Source organism: Arthrobotrys flagrans (assembly GCF_004000055.1).
Source record: "Arthrobotrys flagrans strain CBS H-5679 chromosome Unknown unitig_0, whole genome shotgun sequence".
NCBI lineage: Eukaryota > Fungi > Ascomycota > Orbiliomycetes > Orbiliales > Orbiliaceae > Arthrobotrys > Arthrobotrys flagrans.
The window spans coordinates 4022222-4036654 of record NW_027137550.1 but is presented as its reverse complement, the minus strand read 5'-3'; the positions used below and the strand labels follow the sequence as shown (position 1 = coordinate 4036654).

The 14433-nt window shown below is 45.2% G+C and overlaps 4 protein-coding genes across 4 annotated transcripts; all 4 read right to left on the bottom strand.

Moving 5' to 3' along the window:
- Positions 1–45: 45 nt before the first annotated feature.
- Positions 46–1982, bottom strand: DFL_004227 (uncharacterized protein; the record flags this gene model as incomplete). The annotated part of the gene is made up of 4 exons (XM_067633286.1): positions 46–858; positions 918–1155; positions 1215–1431; positions 1493–1982. The coding sequence occupies 4 exons, from the start codon at positions 1980–1982 to the stop codon at positions 46–48; spliced, it is 1758 nt and encodes a 585-aa protein (XP_067491470.1).
- Positions 1983–5315: 3333 nt separating this feature from the next.
- DFL_004226 (uncharacterized protein) lies at positions 5316–5915 on the bottom strand (the record flags this gene model as incomplete). The annotated part of the gene is made up of 1 exon (XM_067633285.1): positions 5316–5915. One exon carries the CDS (start codon positions 5913–5915, stop codon positions 5316–5318), a length of 600 nt encoding a protein of 199 aa, XP_067491469.1.
- Positions 5916–7272: 1357 nt separating this feature from the next.
- Positions 7273–8671, bottom strand: DFL_004225 (uncharacterized protein; the record flags this gene model as incomplete). The annotated part of the gene is made up of 2 exons (XM_067633284.1): positions 7273–8532; positions 8591–8671. The coding sequence occupies 2 exons, from the start codon at positions 8669–8671 to the stop codon at positions 7273–7275; spliced, it is 1341 nt and encodes a 446-aa protein (XP_067491468.1).
- Positions 8672–12213: 3542 nt separating this feature from the next.
- DFL_004224 (uncharacterized protein) lies at positions 12214–13413 on the bottom strand (the record flags this gene model as incomplete). Its single annotated transcript, XM_067633283.1, has 2 exons — positions 12214–13338; positions 13411–13413. 2 exons carry the CDS (start codon positions 13411–13413, stop codon positions 12214–12216), a joined length of 1128 nt encoding a protein of 375 aa, XP_067491467.1.
- Positions 13414–14433: the final 1020 nt, after the last annotated feature.

Sequence of the window (14433 nt, the reverse complement as noted above, 5' to 3'; positions counted from 1 at the left end):
CATGACTCCCATAAAAAACCAAAGCTTCATCCAACCATGGATCCCTTAGCAAAACAGTTTATAAATCTTCTTCCAAGTGGGCCACGACGCTCTCTCTTCCCGTTCATCAGCAAGTAGAGCAGCAAGATCCAACTCCCTTCGTCCGGTAACGAGATCGATATCCTCCAACTTGACCCACTTTGTTCGAAACCAGATTTTATACCCCGCATAACACAATAAAACCACGGGGACACACAAATATGTAGAAAAGAAACTCTCCGCACTCGCCTTCTTGTCTAACGGCGATATCGAAATCCACAATTGCGTGCACAATACCAGCACATTCAAAACAACACCACAATAAGACCCAACAACACCCGCTTGTGAGGTAAACGCCAGCTCCTTTATGCTATGTCCGTGTAACCTCCACGCTTTCCTGAATCGAATATGACAAACGCAGATGGAAGTCCATGTAAAGATCACAGACAATCCACAAATTGCCAATAACCACTTAAAGATATAATTTTGAATTTTGGGCGAGGCGATGCCGATATAACTCAAGAGGCCAAAGGCTGCGGCAAGGGAAATACCCGCCATAGGTCTACCCTTTCGATCAATGTATGCAAATAACTTGGGTGCTTGACCTTGCTCGGCGAGAGAGACGAGGGTACGAGAGGCACCGAATACAGCGGAGTTTCCGACGCTAAGAACTGCAACCATGATAACGACGTTCATGACATCCGGAAGAACCGTGATGCCTGCATTGAGAATTGCGATGACGAAGGGAGAAGCGCGGGCATCGACGTCGCTAGTACCAAGAAGACGAGGGTCGTCGTATGGGACGATAACTCCGACGAGGCTCAGGGAGACGAGGTAGAACTAAAAGTATAGTAAGTATGTTGAATAAAAGACAAAGGCGGATTGTAGAGGGGACTCACAAGAGTAATACGCCAGAAGACCTGTTTGACTGCTTTTGGTAGTGACTTTCTTGGATTTGCTGTCTCCGCTGCGGCCATGCCGACGAGTTCTGTACCGGAAAATGAAAAGGCGGCATTGGCGAAAACGCTACAAAGACCTTTGAATCCATTCGCAAAAGCGCCAGGTACGTGCCAGAAGCTGCCTCCGATATACGATCCACCAGGCCCACCGCCAATGTTGAGAATGATACCCAGGATTCTAAAGTTCACGTTAGTTCACCATCACCAATATGGACTTTGGGGATCATTATTTCGTACATGAACGAGATAACAGCGACAACCTTGACTATAGAGAAGACAAATTCGCCTTCTCCATAACCTTTGACGCCGAAGAGGTTAAGTCCGATAATAATCACGAAAAATAGCGTCACCCAGAGGGCGATAGGTATGCTTGTTCCCCAGTAATCCAGCGCCAATGTCGCAGCAATAATTTCGAGAGGTATTGTAACCAGCCAGGCGATTGCATAATTCCATCCTAATTAATTTCGTTAGCTCACAGCACTTTAAAAGGGCACCTCGGAAAGAAGCAGACCTACCCATAGCAAATCCCCACGCAGGGTCCAAAAATCTCGAACTGTAAACTGCAAATGACCCCGCTACCGGGAATACAATGCTCAACTCCCCCAGCGCATGGATAGTACAATAAAGCATACTTCCTATCAGCAAATATGCTAATAGCAGTGCACCGGGTCCACCTGTCGCCAAAGCAACGCCACTTCCCACAAACAACCCACTACCAATAGAACCACCAATAGCAATCATTTGCAAATGCCTTCCCTTCAACTTTCTCGCCAGCGGCGATCCTGCGACGTTGAAGTTTGCAGCCTCGACATCGTATCCCCCGCCTAATTTGCGGATTGTGCTATTTTCCCGGTCGTACAATGAAGGATGCGGGAGGAAGCTATTGGCTATTCTAACAAAGATGTTCTGCCGAGGCTGCGAAATAGCCTGTGTGGGGGGTGGACATGCTGTGGTCGGAGAGACGGATTCGACATCGTATGTGGGAGAATGGACCGACTCAGCCATTGTGCTGATGCTGAGCTTCTTTATAGACATCGTTTAAATGTTATGGTCGAATGATTATTTTACCGCAGAACTGTACTGTGGTGTAGATGCCGACAAGCTGCGGCGCGTTTGGGTATAAGAATCCCTTTGGATATTGGAGTAGATACTATAGCCTTTGATTCAAAGTACCAGATAATATACCGAATACAAGTCGTTGGGCCATGAGAATACCAGAGCTATAATCTCAAAGCCAACTCGAAAATGAAAACCAGGTAAACCAGGAACCAGGGGGAGGAATGTCTTGATATCTTATAATTCCATGTGGGCGACGATCCGCTCTATAAAGAAACTGTGAAACAGCGTAAGAAAAAGCCCACGTTATTGAAAGGCGAAGGGAGGATGAACGATATCAAACGAGAAGTGCAGGAGCATGGGGATATAGGTATCATATCATCTTCAATCTTAATCACACCTCGTACCTGGATAACCTCACCCCATCGAAAAGTCGGGATTCATGGATTCGGGATCATAGATAGTACCTGATATGGATGGTCTATCCGTTGTTATATGAGATGCATGTCGCAGCTTGGAACCGGTGGGGTGGAGCTTCTTTGCGAACCGCATGGCAAAATAGAGACTAGGCTAGGGTTCTTGTGCGCAACGATCATATGAGGGACGAAAATAACAAATGGGGGAAAGCTCCCTGTTTCGACATCCACAGAACCGTCGAAAGGCATTTCTATGGAGTAATTTCAAGAGTCGTGGTTGACAGCTGTGCATTGCAGGTTCCAACCGCTGGTTAACGAGCATGAGGTCCAGCCAACCATTGCGTGAAGGTCAAGGACAAACTGGGTCCGGGGGCGCTATGTCTCGGAGGCCTTAAGCCCTGTCCTTTTGCGCCATGCTTTTTTTGGCATGGTTCAAAATCGCCGTTGCGACCATTTCATCATGATATGCGTTCAAGGCGGCATCGCAATTGGCCTCTGCCTTAACACACTCTTTTGCCGTGATGCTTGGTTATCAAGATTCAATTGTATGGCATGTGGAGGTAGCCGAGGGGGAAGCTGAATCGAGGTTTTACTTTTGAACTGAGATGGTGATGATAAGCGTGACTGATTCATGGACTTATTGGGACTTGGGATTGGGGGTAGACCAGAATTCGAACTTCAAATACGGCAACTATCAAACGCAAATACCTCTCTCCCCAGCTAGCTTGATCAATACATTATGTCGCCATATCCCGCTGTTGGGGTCCCGATCTGACTGACATTAGATTTACTAGGCTCACGATTAGGAGTTTCCCGACTGAGGATGGAGACTTTTGAGGATTGTATTCGATAGAAGGTTCTATGCATGGCTAATTCCAAGTCGCTATAAAAAAGGTCCGAATTCGACACACATACAGAATAGAAGCTTCAGCGTTGAGAGTAAAAATCGAGGGTACCTTTACACATCCTATGTACCTATCGAGATTATCTCATCTAGCCAAACCGTTTGACTGAGACATAGGGTTCACAGGCAACCAAAGTGGCGCACCTTGGCCGTATATTGTGTTCACAACCTCCACGCCCTCCCGCGCTAGATGTATCGTCTGTGCATCTGTACCGTCCGTGCCATAAAGAATAATCCACACAAACTTGATACAGAGGATGCACAGTCGGGAACTTCCGTGCAGTTATCATATTTACGTACAGATCGTTCTCGCGAATGTTTTTCTTCATGGCCGAATGGGAAGACCTATATACTCCCTAAAGTGGAGAACACGGGATTCGAGTGCCGTCCTTCTTTTTCTCCCACCATTACCTCGTTGAGGTTAGCCGAAACCCTCCATACGCATGCCGAACATTCCAATTCGTCTGAAAACCCTCGATCTTGACCTATACTCTGTAGATATGTTGGTATAATCGCCCAGCGCTGCGGAATTATTCAGCGGTTTGAAGCGGGACTAGTACTTGTGTATAACGAATCCCAGTTCTGATATCTTAGAACAATATCGAAGTTCTAGCGTCTGCAAGGTCCCGTCTACTGCACCGGATGACATATCATTTATCTTCGAGAATTTCGGCGCGGCGTAGACTCGAGAAAAAATTAAATAGGGCCGCCACTCTGTAATACCAGAGCAACTTCGGCGAGAAGGTTTTCGCACATTACGCATGGCCTCGACTCTAATCCTAGCAAGTTTATCTACCTACTGAATCAGGCGATACCCCGAAATCTGACCATGTCGCAATCTATGTTATGAAAAAACCCTCACCAGAAACAAATAAATCTTGATCACCTCCAAATCGAAAAACGAAACATCCCACATGCAAAATATACAGGGGACCAACACCTCGCCTAAACGAAGAGGCAAAACACCGACTCGGAACGAACTTCTCGGGAAGGCTGCCTCGTGAGATTGCTGTACCCGGCATACGGCACATCCTAAGTACTTGCGCGCTCAAAATTTTGGGGGATAATCGAGACGATGGTTTTAACTTGATCTCTTTAAGTTCAAGACGGAAACCGAGAATGTGAATGTAAGTTACATAGTAGACATGATATCCCAGGGATTTTCCCAATCTTTAAAAGTTATCACCGAATCAATGGTAAGAACAAACGAAGTCGATATTATAAAAAGCATGCAAACCAATCCATGGCCCATGGCGTGACCCACCAAACCTAAGCTTCTGGAAAAGGCAAGGAAGGCAGCTACACTATATAAGTAGCTAGGCATCAACTTGTAAAGTAGTCGCACGACCATTTGCTTCACCAAGGACGTCGTTTTCATGGACCGCTAATAGATATATTGTGCAATTCTTAGCCTTTCGGAGTACATATTATGCATATGTACTTTCATATTAAGGTTTCAAATCTTTGTGTTCGAATCCAGCAACCAAGACTAGGCTTGTCTAATTTTTCGAATATATTCACAATTTCTCGGTTTGGAGATAATTAGATACTTAGTATCTACTGTACCCCCCAGGAAGATGCCCGGAGGGAGCAGTCGTTAAACGTACGTTTGAATTAACCTAGAAACGGCCAGATCTGAGCTCGAAAGGAGGCTTGTACTGTGACCTGAGAAGAAGCGTCGGATCACCTATCAACAACCTCCAAAGCCGTGATGTAAGTACAAGAATAACATAAAATGAGACAACAGAGAAACGGTATCGAGCGATGTAAGGATCATGAACTAAACCAGAGAACATTCGAACATGAAGCCTGAACATACAGCAGTATTAACTCACGTGATCCAGAATGATTAAATTCCAACATGCAACACACAATGCAGGCAGGGATCAAATTAGTTGTATATGCTGTGCGGGTATATTTCAGTAGGCTAAGTTGCAATCCCATCAAGTACATGGCCCGCATCTAATGCCTCTGTGTTTTTGCTTCTCCATCGCCTTGATTATCTTTATTCTGTGGACTAGGATCTCGTTTGGCGCTGCCGCTGCCACTTCCACCGCCAGATCCACCACTTCCACTGCCGCTGCCCTCACCAAATCCATATCCATACCCATGAGGTCCATGTCCATATCCATATTCATATTCTTGTCCCGGCGGAACATCGAGATAATCTAAATTGAAATACTCTTCTGGTATCGTATTATAATCTTCTACTCCCGAATTGAGGAAATCCAGGAAATCATCTATGTCCAATTCCGGCTGACCCAGATTCGTTTGGGGACCATAGAGAGGAATGAGCGGAGGATTAGGATGGTTTAGATCAGTCAGAAAGCTACGATCGATATCATAATAAGGAAAGAGAGGTTCGGACTCCTCTAGTGCCGGTGGTATCGGACCGTACGGACCAGCAGAGCTCGGGCCCCAGGTCAATGTCTGTCCTTCGAATTCCGCCATGGAAGAGGGGACCGCCCAGGACCAAGACCGTGGTCGAACGACCCAGGGTATTCGATCAATCGCATTTTGGAAGTAACGAAGCGGCACACTTCGGTGAGTAGTGTTCAGCATTGGTTGTATTAAACGTACCATACAATTACAGTCTACGGCCGTGAGTAACGTGCTGTTAACCAGTGTGTCTTTAGCTTTTAAGATAATTTCTTTCCTTCCTTCTTTCTTCTTTCCTTGCCTTTTTTTGCTTTTCGGGGAAGGGTTTCAATATCAACAACGTCGGAGGTCTTTTTAAACTTACCGTAATAAACTTCACATTTGGTCGCAGTTATTTGTTTCGAACAGATGCCGAGGGAACCCGGGGGTGCTGCTATTATCTTGCCCGTCTCCGTATCACACTCGCAGTCCAGACAACGTTTTTGCAAATTGCGAATAATCCGCATCACTCGTGACCTATTGGGGTTCTTATCTATGTTGGTTTCCCAATTCTTGAGCTGATCCTCCCACTGAGATTGAGTTATACCAGTACCCTCCAGTTCGGGCTGCGGTAGCCGGCCTCTTACGTGGTCTTTGATAATATCAAGTATCACCGACTGGGCGTCGCACTGTACGTTCATTCCCGCCGCACTATAAAAGAAACTAGGCGAGATGACTTCTTTTTTTTCAATATTTCCTCCGGAGGCCGAAGTTTCGACCGCAATAGGCTTAGAAACAGATAAAGGGCCAAGATCTAACGACGTGCTGAAGGATGAATTTGAGGGGGTGGTATGATTGCTTGATATTGTCAAGTTGGCGGGGTTGATGGAGTGTGTACCGTTGGCCAGCGGGATTGAGTAGGCTCCATTAATGAAAAGAAAAAGGAGAAACTCAAGAAATATTAATACTTTCGGGGCCGGCGGGTTTGATATATTCATGATTAATGTACTGAAAACTGTATGTATAGGCTAATTGTAGTTTAAAGACTTGTATGTAAAGGCACAAAATGAGAAAGGCTAGTATTGTATCTAGCTGAATGCTACAAAAAGCACAGTCACTTTGTTTGGAGCAAAGCTGGGTTTTCAAATACATAGGGCTTGACCAATTGGTATGTAGGAGACCTCGACCAATTTGCGGAGATGGCGGAGCTGATCGAGTATTATAAATTGTCCGATATGTGCGATTTATATAGAGGCGTGAGCTGTTGGAGGGACCAGTACAGTCCCGACTAATTCAAGGTAAAACGAAGTTGGAATAGAAAAGTTGGAGTTGCATGTTATATGAAGTACGTTAGTTTCAATGGTTCGGCCTCTAAATTATGCATGCTAACTCTGAAGTCTGCTATTGAGTGTTTTACTCTGAAATTTCTGAGCCTGTGCCTTTAAAGATTACCTTAGGCGCTTATAATAACAACCGATCTTGATCTTGATGCTAGCAAGTTACAGATATGTGTGCCGCTCCAAACTACAAAATCCTCTATCTGCATCGATGAAGAAAGACCTCACAATTCTTTTTTACCTTCCTTCACCTTCTTTCCGTTCACAGCATTAGCCCCCCGGTCCAAACCTCCCCACGCAATTCCCATAACAGCTAACATGCTCGCCGCTCCAATGCCATAAGCAACTTCTCGACCAGCCCACCAATACAGACTACAAAATAGTACTGGGCCGCATGCTCTTCCAATCTGACCAGATCCTCTAAACCCACCAAGCCTCCTCCCTCTATCCTCCTCACCAACTCTAAAGCTTGCCAACGCTGTAAGCCCTGTAACAACTGTGGCACTTGTAACAGCTAGGAAGAATGCGGCAACATACAACATCCCCTTCGTCTGAATCTGTGCCAATAACAAGAAACTTATTGCCGACGCCAAAAGCCCGGTTTTAACAACAATATGCGGCGGAGCCCGTCTGGTAAACGACCCCTGCAAAAGCGATGCCGTTAGACCTACAAACCCCAGCAGGCGTCCGTTGTCTGCCGATGAGAAGGAGAAGAGTTCAAATGTCATGAAGGTCAAGCTAAATTCCATGCCTGAGAAGACAAGGAGGAAGAGAAAGTGTGTTAAGTTTAGGAGAGTTAGAGATCTAGGCTCGTCCTTCTTTTTAGAATCTTTAGACGTCGTCTTGGATTTTTCCGAAGGCGTGGATGGTGGTTTCGTCTCGGGAAGTTTGAAATAAAGGTAAACCGTCTCGGTCACAATTAATACCAATGAGAATGCGGCAGCCGTGGAGAACGGGTTCCCAAGCATCAAAGTTTTGCTGGCCATAAATGCTCCAATCATCGGTCCCAACGTAAATGCAATGCTAAAGGCTACACCAACAAGCGCCAGTGTAGCACCACGGTTGTCCTCACTGCTCACATCGGTAGCAATTGCAATAGCCAACTGGACATTTCCTTCAGACAGCCCTCCGACAATTCTACTTGCCACGAATGTTGGAAAATCAATGGCAAATACCCAGATCAGAACAGACAAAATATTTCCCATCATAGAGTATAACAAAGCAGTCCGGCGGCCGGATTTATCGGAGATAGAGCCGATTATAGGGGCCGAGAAAGCTTGTAGGAATGAAAAGAGGGAGCCCATGGCCCCGCCGAGAAGGACTACATCGAATCGTGAGGATATTGGGCGGGAGAAGGCGGCTTTGAATGAATTGAGGTATGCAAACGTGGTTCGTAAGAGGGTCGGGGTTGTGTATGTGGATTCGAGTGCCTGATAGTGGGCGAGAAGTTGTGGGAATAGTGGCAAGATAAGAGTGAAGGAGAGCTGCAAGACATGTTCATGAGTAAAGAACATGCGACGACCGAGAATAGCCGAAACTTACAAGGTCAAGAAGTAAGGAGATAAACAGAGTCGTGAGAATCTGCTTCCTCAGCTGGGGGGTCGGTGGTTGGTATGTTGTCATTGTTGTTTTTTTTATACGCTGGTCAACAGCGGCTACACATTGAATAAGGGGACGGTCGTGACGTAAGTATATAAGGAGATATAGATCTGATAAAGGAAGAGAAGAAAGAAAACTCGGAGAAGACCCGCAAGGAAACCCGTCGATGCGATACTGGAAAGGACAATTAATAGAAAACAAGAAGAGGAGGAATAGGAACAGAACGTCAGATTTGAGAGAGATTTGTCAGGCCATCGCCGGCGCAGCAGGTGGCAGCATGCAGGTCAACTAGACTTGACACGATGGCCAAAGGTGGATGGAGGCTTAAATTCGCGTCCGGACAATCCACCTCAACGCATAATATGTTTTGCCTAACGTAACTAACCCGGCCAATAAAAGTGCGCGCAATGATAATAGCCACAAAATGCAATGGCATGATATGAGGTCTGATATCGAATTGAAGGCCTCGCCCCCTTTCTAATGTAACGAATTTTGTAATAGATAAAACTGCCGTACAATTAGATCGTGGTTTTGGAATGGAATTGAAAATATGAGTAAAATATTACAACAAAAACAATGAATTTTGAATACTACAATTGCAACATGCCTTCTTTGAGGGCCAAGATGCCAGGCCGAGGCAAAACTACCAACCAAGATTCCCCGTTTTTGAGACCTTTTCAACGGTATGCAGACATATCAGAGGCTTTCTATGTTGCCTATGCGCTGTCTCACATGTTCAATCAGAATCTGTGTAACATATATAGGATACTCGGGCCACTATTCCGGATGCGTAGATTCAGCGCATCAATATTAAAACTTTGTTCGATAAACGCTTACTGTAGCATACGTTTGTCTCTTTATTTCTCAGTTCTAGTCTTGCTAGAATGGTTTTATTCTACTCAGAGGTTGTCTTTTTATTCCCAGTCCCGAAGCCAAAGTCAATGTGCAACATCAAGTATGTTGCATTTTGGCCAAGCAACACAAATTAAGATCATGTCATCAACAACATCGCAACACCTAGCCGACGTTAACCTCGGCGACGCAACTATTTCGCACCTATCTTTACCGGGGAAAAAAATTTTATCTCGGGAGTTTTAAATCGGTAATTGAACTTGAAACCCCTTATCTCGGAGGTCCGCACCCGCATTATGAGCTCCAAAATGGTCACATGACTGCAGAACTACCAGATACCCAACGCAAGATCTTAAGAATGAAGAAAGGCCCCGAGATGATGGAGTTACAGAGCCTCTGTATCCTCAGCTACTTCACTCACTATCATAGCCACGCTATGTGCCTTTAATTGCCATCTGGTACCCCGCATATAATAGACGCAAAAACCTTTACAACCAGGTTTCTAATCATTCCCCTCGATTAAAACAACCAAAGGACTCTGTCTGCTGTTGTATGTAATGATATATGTACAAGGGAGTCTTTGTTAAATTTAATGCATACCTTGGTAGTTTGGTATATCCGCAGCACGTAATACTGGTAAACCCTCTTCACTCGAAAATAATTGTCTATGCAAAGCATGGTTGTATAGCGTCCAGCTTCTTCAATTAAAGAAAGTATTGCGTTGGATGTGTTAGCGAGCCTCTAAGCTTCCATCAACATGTTTCACAGTTCTGTAGTCCCAATCCTGTAGCCAGAAAACCACCATGTTGATGTCAAAACTAACGAAACGTTCTAGTTGTTGGATCATGCAAGCTAGTGTGGCTACGTTGCTAGACAGGGTCAAGTTGGTTTCATTGACCTTTCAAGGTTATATTTTGCATGAAGATTTTCAATAGTACATACTCCCTAGTTTAGGCGCAAGACTGTGCATACTCCTAAACTTTGCGCGATCCCCTCTTGCGAATTAATCCTAGCTTTCAAACGGAAGAAAAAAAGGAGCCCACACCAACAACAAAAACCAAAATCTATAATATCTACGGATGTACCGACCAAACTCTCCTAGGGATATCCGTTGAACAAACTTAATTCACCAGCTCGGTTATTTGCTGCTGCCGTAGGCGGGTAGTATACGAACCCCATCGATAACATGTCGCTTCTCTAAAGCTCGTACCGTGCGAGGAAAGGTTATATTTTTAAATACCAATACCATTCTAATACGGTGGATCTGAGACTACCTAGTACACCCCGATGACCATGGACTCGGCGGGTCCGAAGGAGACAAGCACTACCATATTACGACGAAAAATCCATACATATCAATATCGTCGTATCAACAAACCCCTCTTTCCGACCGCCACAGTACGTATTAGGTAATTGAGAGTATCAGAGAGCGTCTGAACATATACAAAACTATACCAGGATACCGCGTGTTAAATAACTGCCATGATAAGACCTGATACACTAATATTGAAGTAAGCGATATCGATACCACACATGTGCATAATCAATACGCTAATTACCAAGATCTCTATAAGCTTCACCATCTTATCAGTTGATAACCTCTCGCGCGCGGTCAAGCTAACAAGCGTTTCAGCCACTACATCACGATTCTATCCCAATAGACTCCAAGTATTTCAAATCTTTCTTTAAGTTCTTTATCAATATCATTAAACTAAAATTATTCCAGATAGGTATATCCCGTATTATACATGTCGTTTTGTCCCATAAATGTTTACAAGTTATATAAAAGTTTCGCGTCCTCAAAAAACCAAAACCGAGGCCCGCAAGATAAAAAAAGTAGGATATCAAATGCGAAATATAAAATTCCCAAATGATCCCATTGCTCGATGTCCATATGCCCGCAAACTTGCAAAAAAATAAAAAATACAATAAAACGACAAAACATGATATTGAAGAATGATCATAAGTCAGATCGCACGTATTAGCAGTCATTAACGATAGTTGAGAATTGTAAAAAGGTGTAACAGAAAACCTAGAAACCCCAAGAGACGCCATCAACTTTGCAATATATGCAAAGGTTTATGCAACAGTGACAAAGGAAACGTATGTGTGGATGATCAATCCGTGGGTACTACTTCGTGTCCAATCATGGACAGTAGCGTAGGTAGGAAGCGAAACAAAAAGACTATTCAAAAAACCGTAGCACTCCGAGACGTTTTCAAGGGCAAGCACAGGTTATGAGAATCAGTTTCCTTGGTGAACAGAAGAGGTACCTATTCGGTATTTTTTAAACCTCTGTTTAGTTCCCGGTTGAAGACAAGATGAAAAAGGGAAGACAAGTATTATGAATATGAGAGTGGCATGGAGCCTAACCTTTAGACCTTATAGGTTCTTCGAGGAATAAAAAAGGAAAAAACCAATGCAATAAAGGCAAAAAGACCGCCAATGGAGGGTATCGCAGAGGTGAAAAGGAAGAGAGAAAAAAAGGAATAGACCGAATCAATTCGCTGGAGACTGTGGACGCTAAGAGAAAAATAAAAAAAGGGTTGATAAAACAACGGAAGAATAGAAAGGTGAAAGAAAGAGTACCAATGAAAAGACTCCTTTTCTGATGTCCAAGTTGGAGAGTCAGCTCCAAGACGACGCCAATAATTTTGTACGAGAAAGGAAGAAAGAGAAAGGGTACAAATCAACCATAACGCCGTAAAGGACTTTTATAACCTTCTAAGACCCTTTGGCGCCTTTCCTTTAGCCATCATACCCTTGGAGTAGACGACACTCTTAGGAACCTTCTGTTGCTGTTGCTGCTGTGGTTTTTCAAGCAGACTCTCCAAGGTTTCTGGGCGATTGATTTCCATGCTGCGACGCTTAGCAGGAGGCGGCGACATGGTGCGATCAACTTCACCCCGGATGTCGGTCTCTAAGCTTCCCTCTTCATTCGCCTCATCGAACGTGCGTTTCCCGAGTGGGCTAGATGAACGAGAACGGCATGAATTCGATGTAACTGGCGAAGGGACGGGGTTAACAGCTGCATTCTCTTTGCCGGTTGTAGTGGCGCGAGCAGAATCCGTGGTCTCCTTTACAGGCTTGCTAGCTGTCGGAGTAGGTGTATAAGGTGTAGCTTGAGGATTGCTGTGTTCTTTTGTGGGTGTATGCAATACATTATTTGCATGAGCAGTGCTCTCCTTAGGAGCAGAAGTAGCAGCTGGCTGCTCGTCCGAAGAGCCTTTGGTCGACTTGACGGCAGATGCCGGCTTACGGGAGGATGACGCAGAAGCATTCTTCTTATGTTTTGAAACCGGAGTGGTGGGCGTTGATCCAGCAGCTTTGCCTTCCTCGTCTGCTTTCTGGCGCATGGTCTTAACTTTGCTCTTGAGATCGGCAGGAATGGCTGCATAGATTTTGGTCATGAGCTTGGCTTGTCGCGCGAATGCTTTGAAGTCTTCTTCGGCTAGGAGACCAGCTTCCGAGTTCAACGCACTCGATGGATTGGGGTGAATGAGAAGACTTCGGATGACTTCGAGAACATCTCTGAGAGTTGTTGTGGGTGTCCAGCTGGTCTTGAGTGTGTCGACACAAACTTCGCCGGTCTTATCGTCGACGTTCGGATGCCATATCTTGGTCTTGAAGTTAGCTGTTGGAGGAGTGTTCGGGTATGTGTCTGTGCATTTGATAGTGATACGGAAGGCTCCGGTCTCGTATGGAGTTCCGACGGGTCCTACAAGGATGGCATGGAGAAGAACGAGGTCATCGTGAGCGCCTTCGGGTAAGATGTAGTCCGGAGGTGGAGATTCCTCGATTGCAGCGTGTTCGGCCGCCAGACGGCGGAATTGCTTTGCCTATAATTATGAGGTATGTATGTTAGATTGCGAAAAGCCGCAATTGATTGGCGAGTACGACCGAATGCATACCATTGTGGGTAGATGGTACTTTCAAAAGAAACGAGAGAAAGAGAGTGGGAGTTCCTAAACTAAAGAACGATGTAGCTTCCTTCAGGCGATGGTGGTTGTGGTAGTGGTGGTTGTGGGTGGTAGTTGTGGTAGTGGCGTCTTAGCTGAGGTGGGTGCTTCTCATTGGCTTGATTGGTAGAGAGAAGGGATGTCGCATAGGGAAAGCGTATGCTTCCGGAAAGTGAGGCGAGTTCGAGTTGAGTTGAGTTGGTTACTGCGTATGGTGGGGGTTGGTTGTTGTGGAGAATAAGGATGCGACACGGAGACTGAGATATCGCGATGTCGATTGGGAGAGTCAGGTCGAGAGGCAATTGCGACGAGATGGGGGGAAGAAGGCTGTTGCTGTGTTGGTGGCTGGGAGATGACGATGCGATGATAATGACGGTGTGATGGTAATGGTGATAGCGTTGTCTCCTCAAGCACCCCTATCAAATATCGAATATCGGGTATCTCTCTATCGATACAAACCAAAGCAAGGAGGTAAATGGCGACGGTGATGATTGATTGAACCTGCGCAGAACAAATTGGCGAGATGGAGAAATATTATATTCGCTTGCTGACTTAACCAACTATCCCCGAAGAGCCCTAGTTTCCCACCTTCTGTACATACTGATCAGTACTGACATGCTCCGAAGAGACAGCTTTTGTTTACATCTGCGCACTGTTTTGTTGTTCCGAATCGATATTTTCCTATTTAGGAAATCAGATTGGAACTCTCGCATTAGCGTGTTCAAATTACCCACTTTACACGCTATTGCAATAATCCAATCACATCGCCGGAAACGCGCTTTAGCCTGGACACAATGTATCGGTTACCGCTTTGGGCGCCCTGTTCTCGTGTCCTCACTGGTAACTGCTACCATGCGTCTGCCAGCACATCCCAGTCTCTGGACCCATCGATGCATCCATCATGTGCTGCAGACTGCACCATGACGAACAAAAACAATAAACACCTTCTCAAAGGCTATTTTCGTTCGTCCCGTC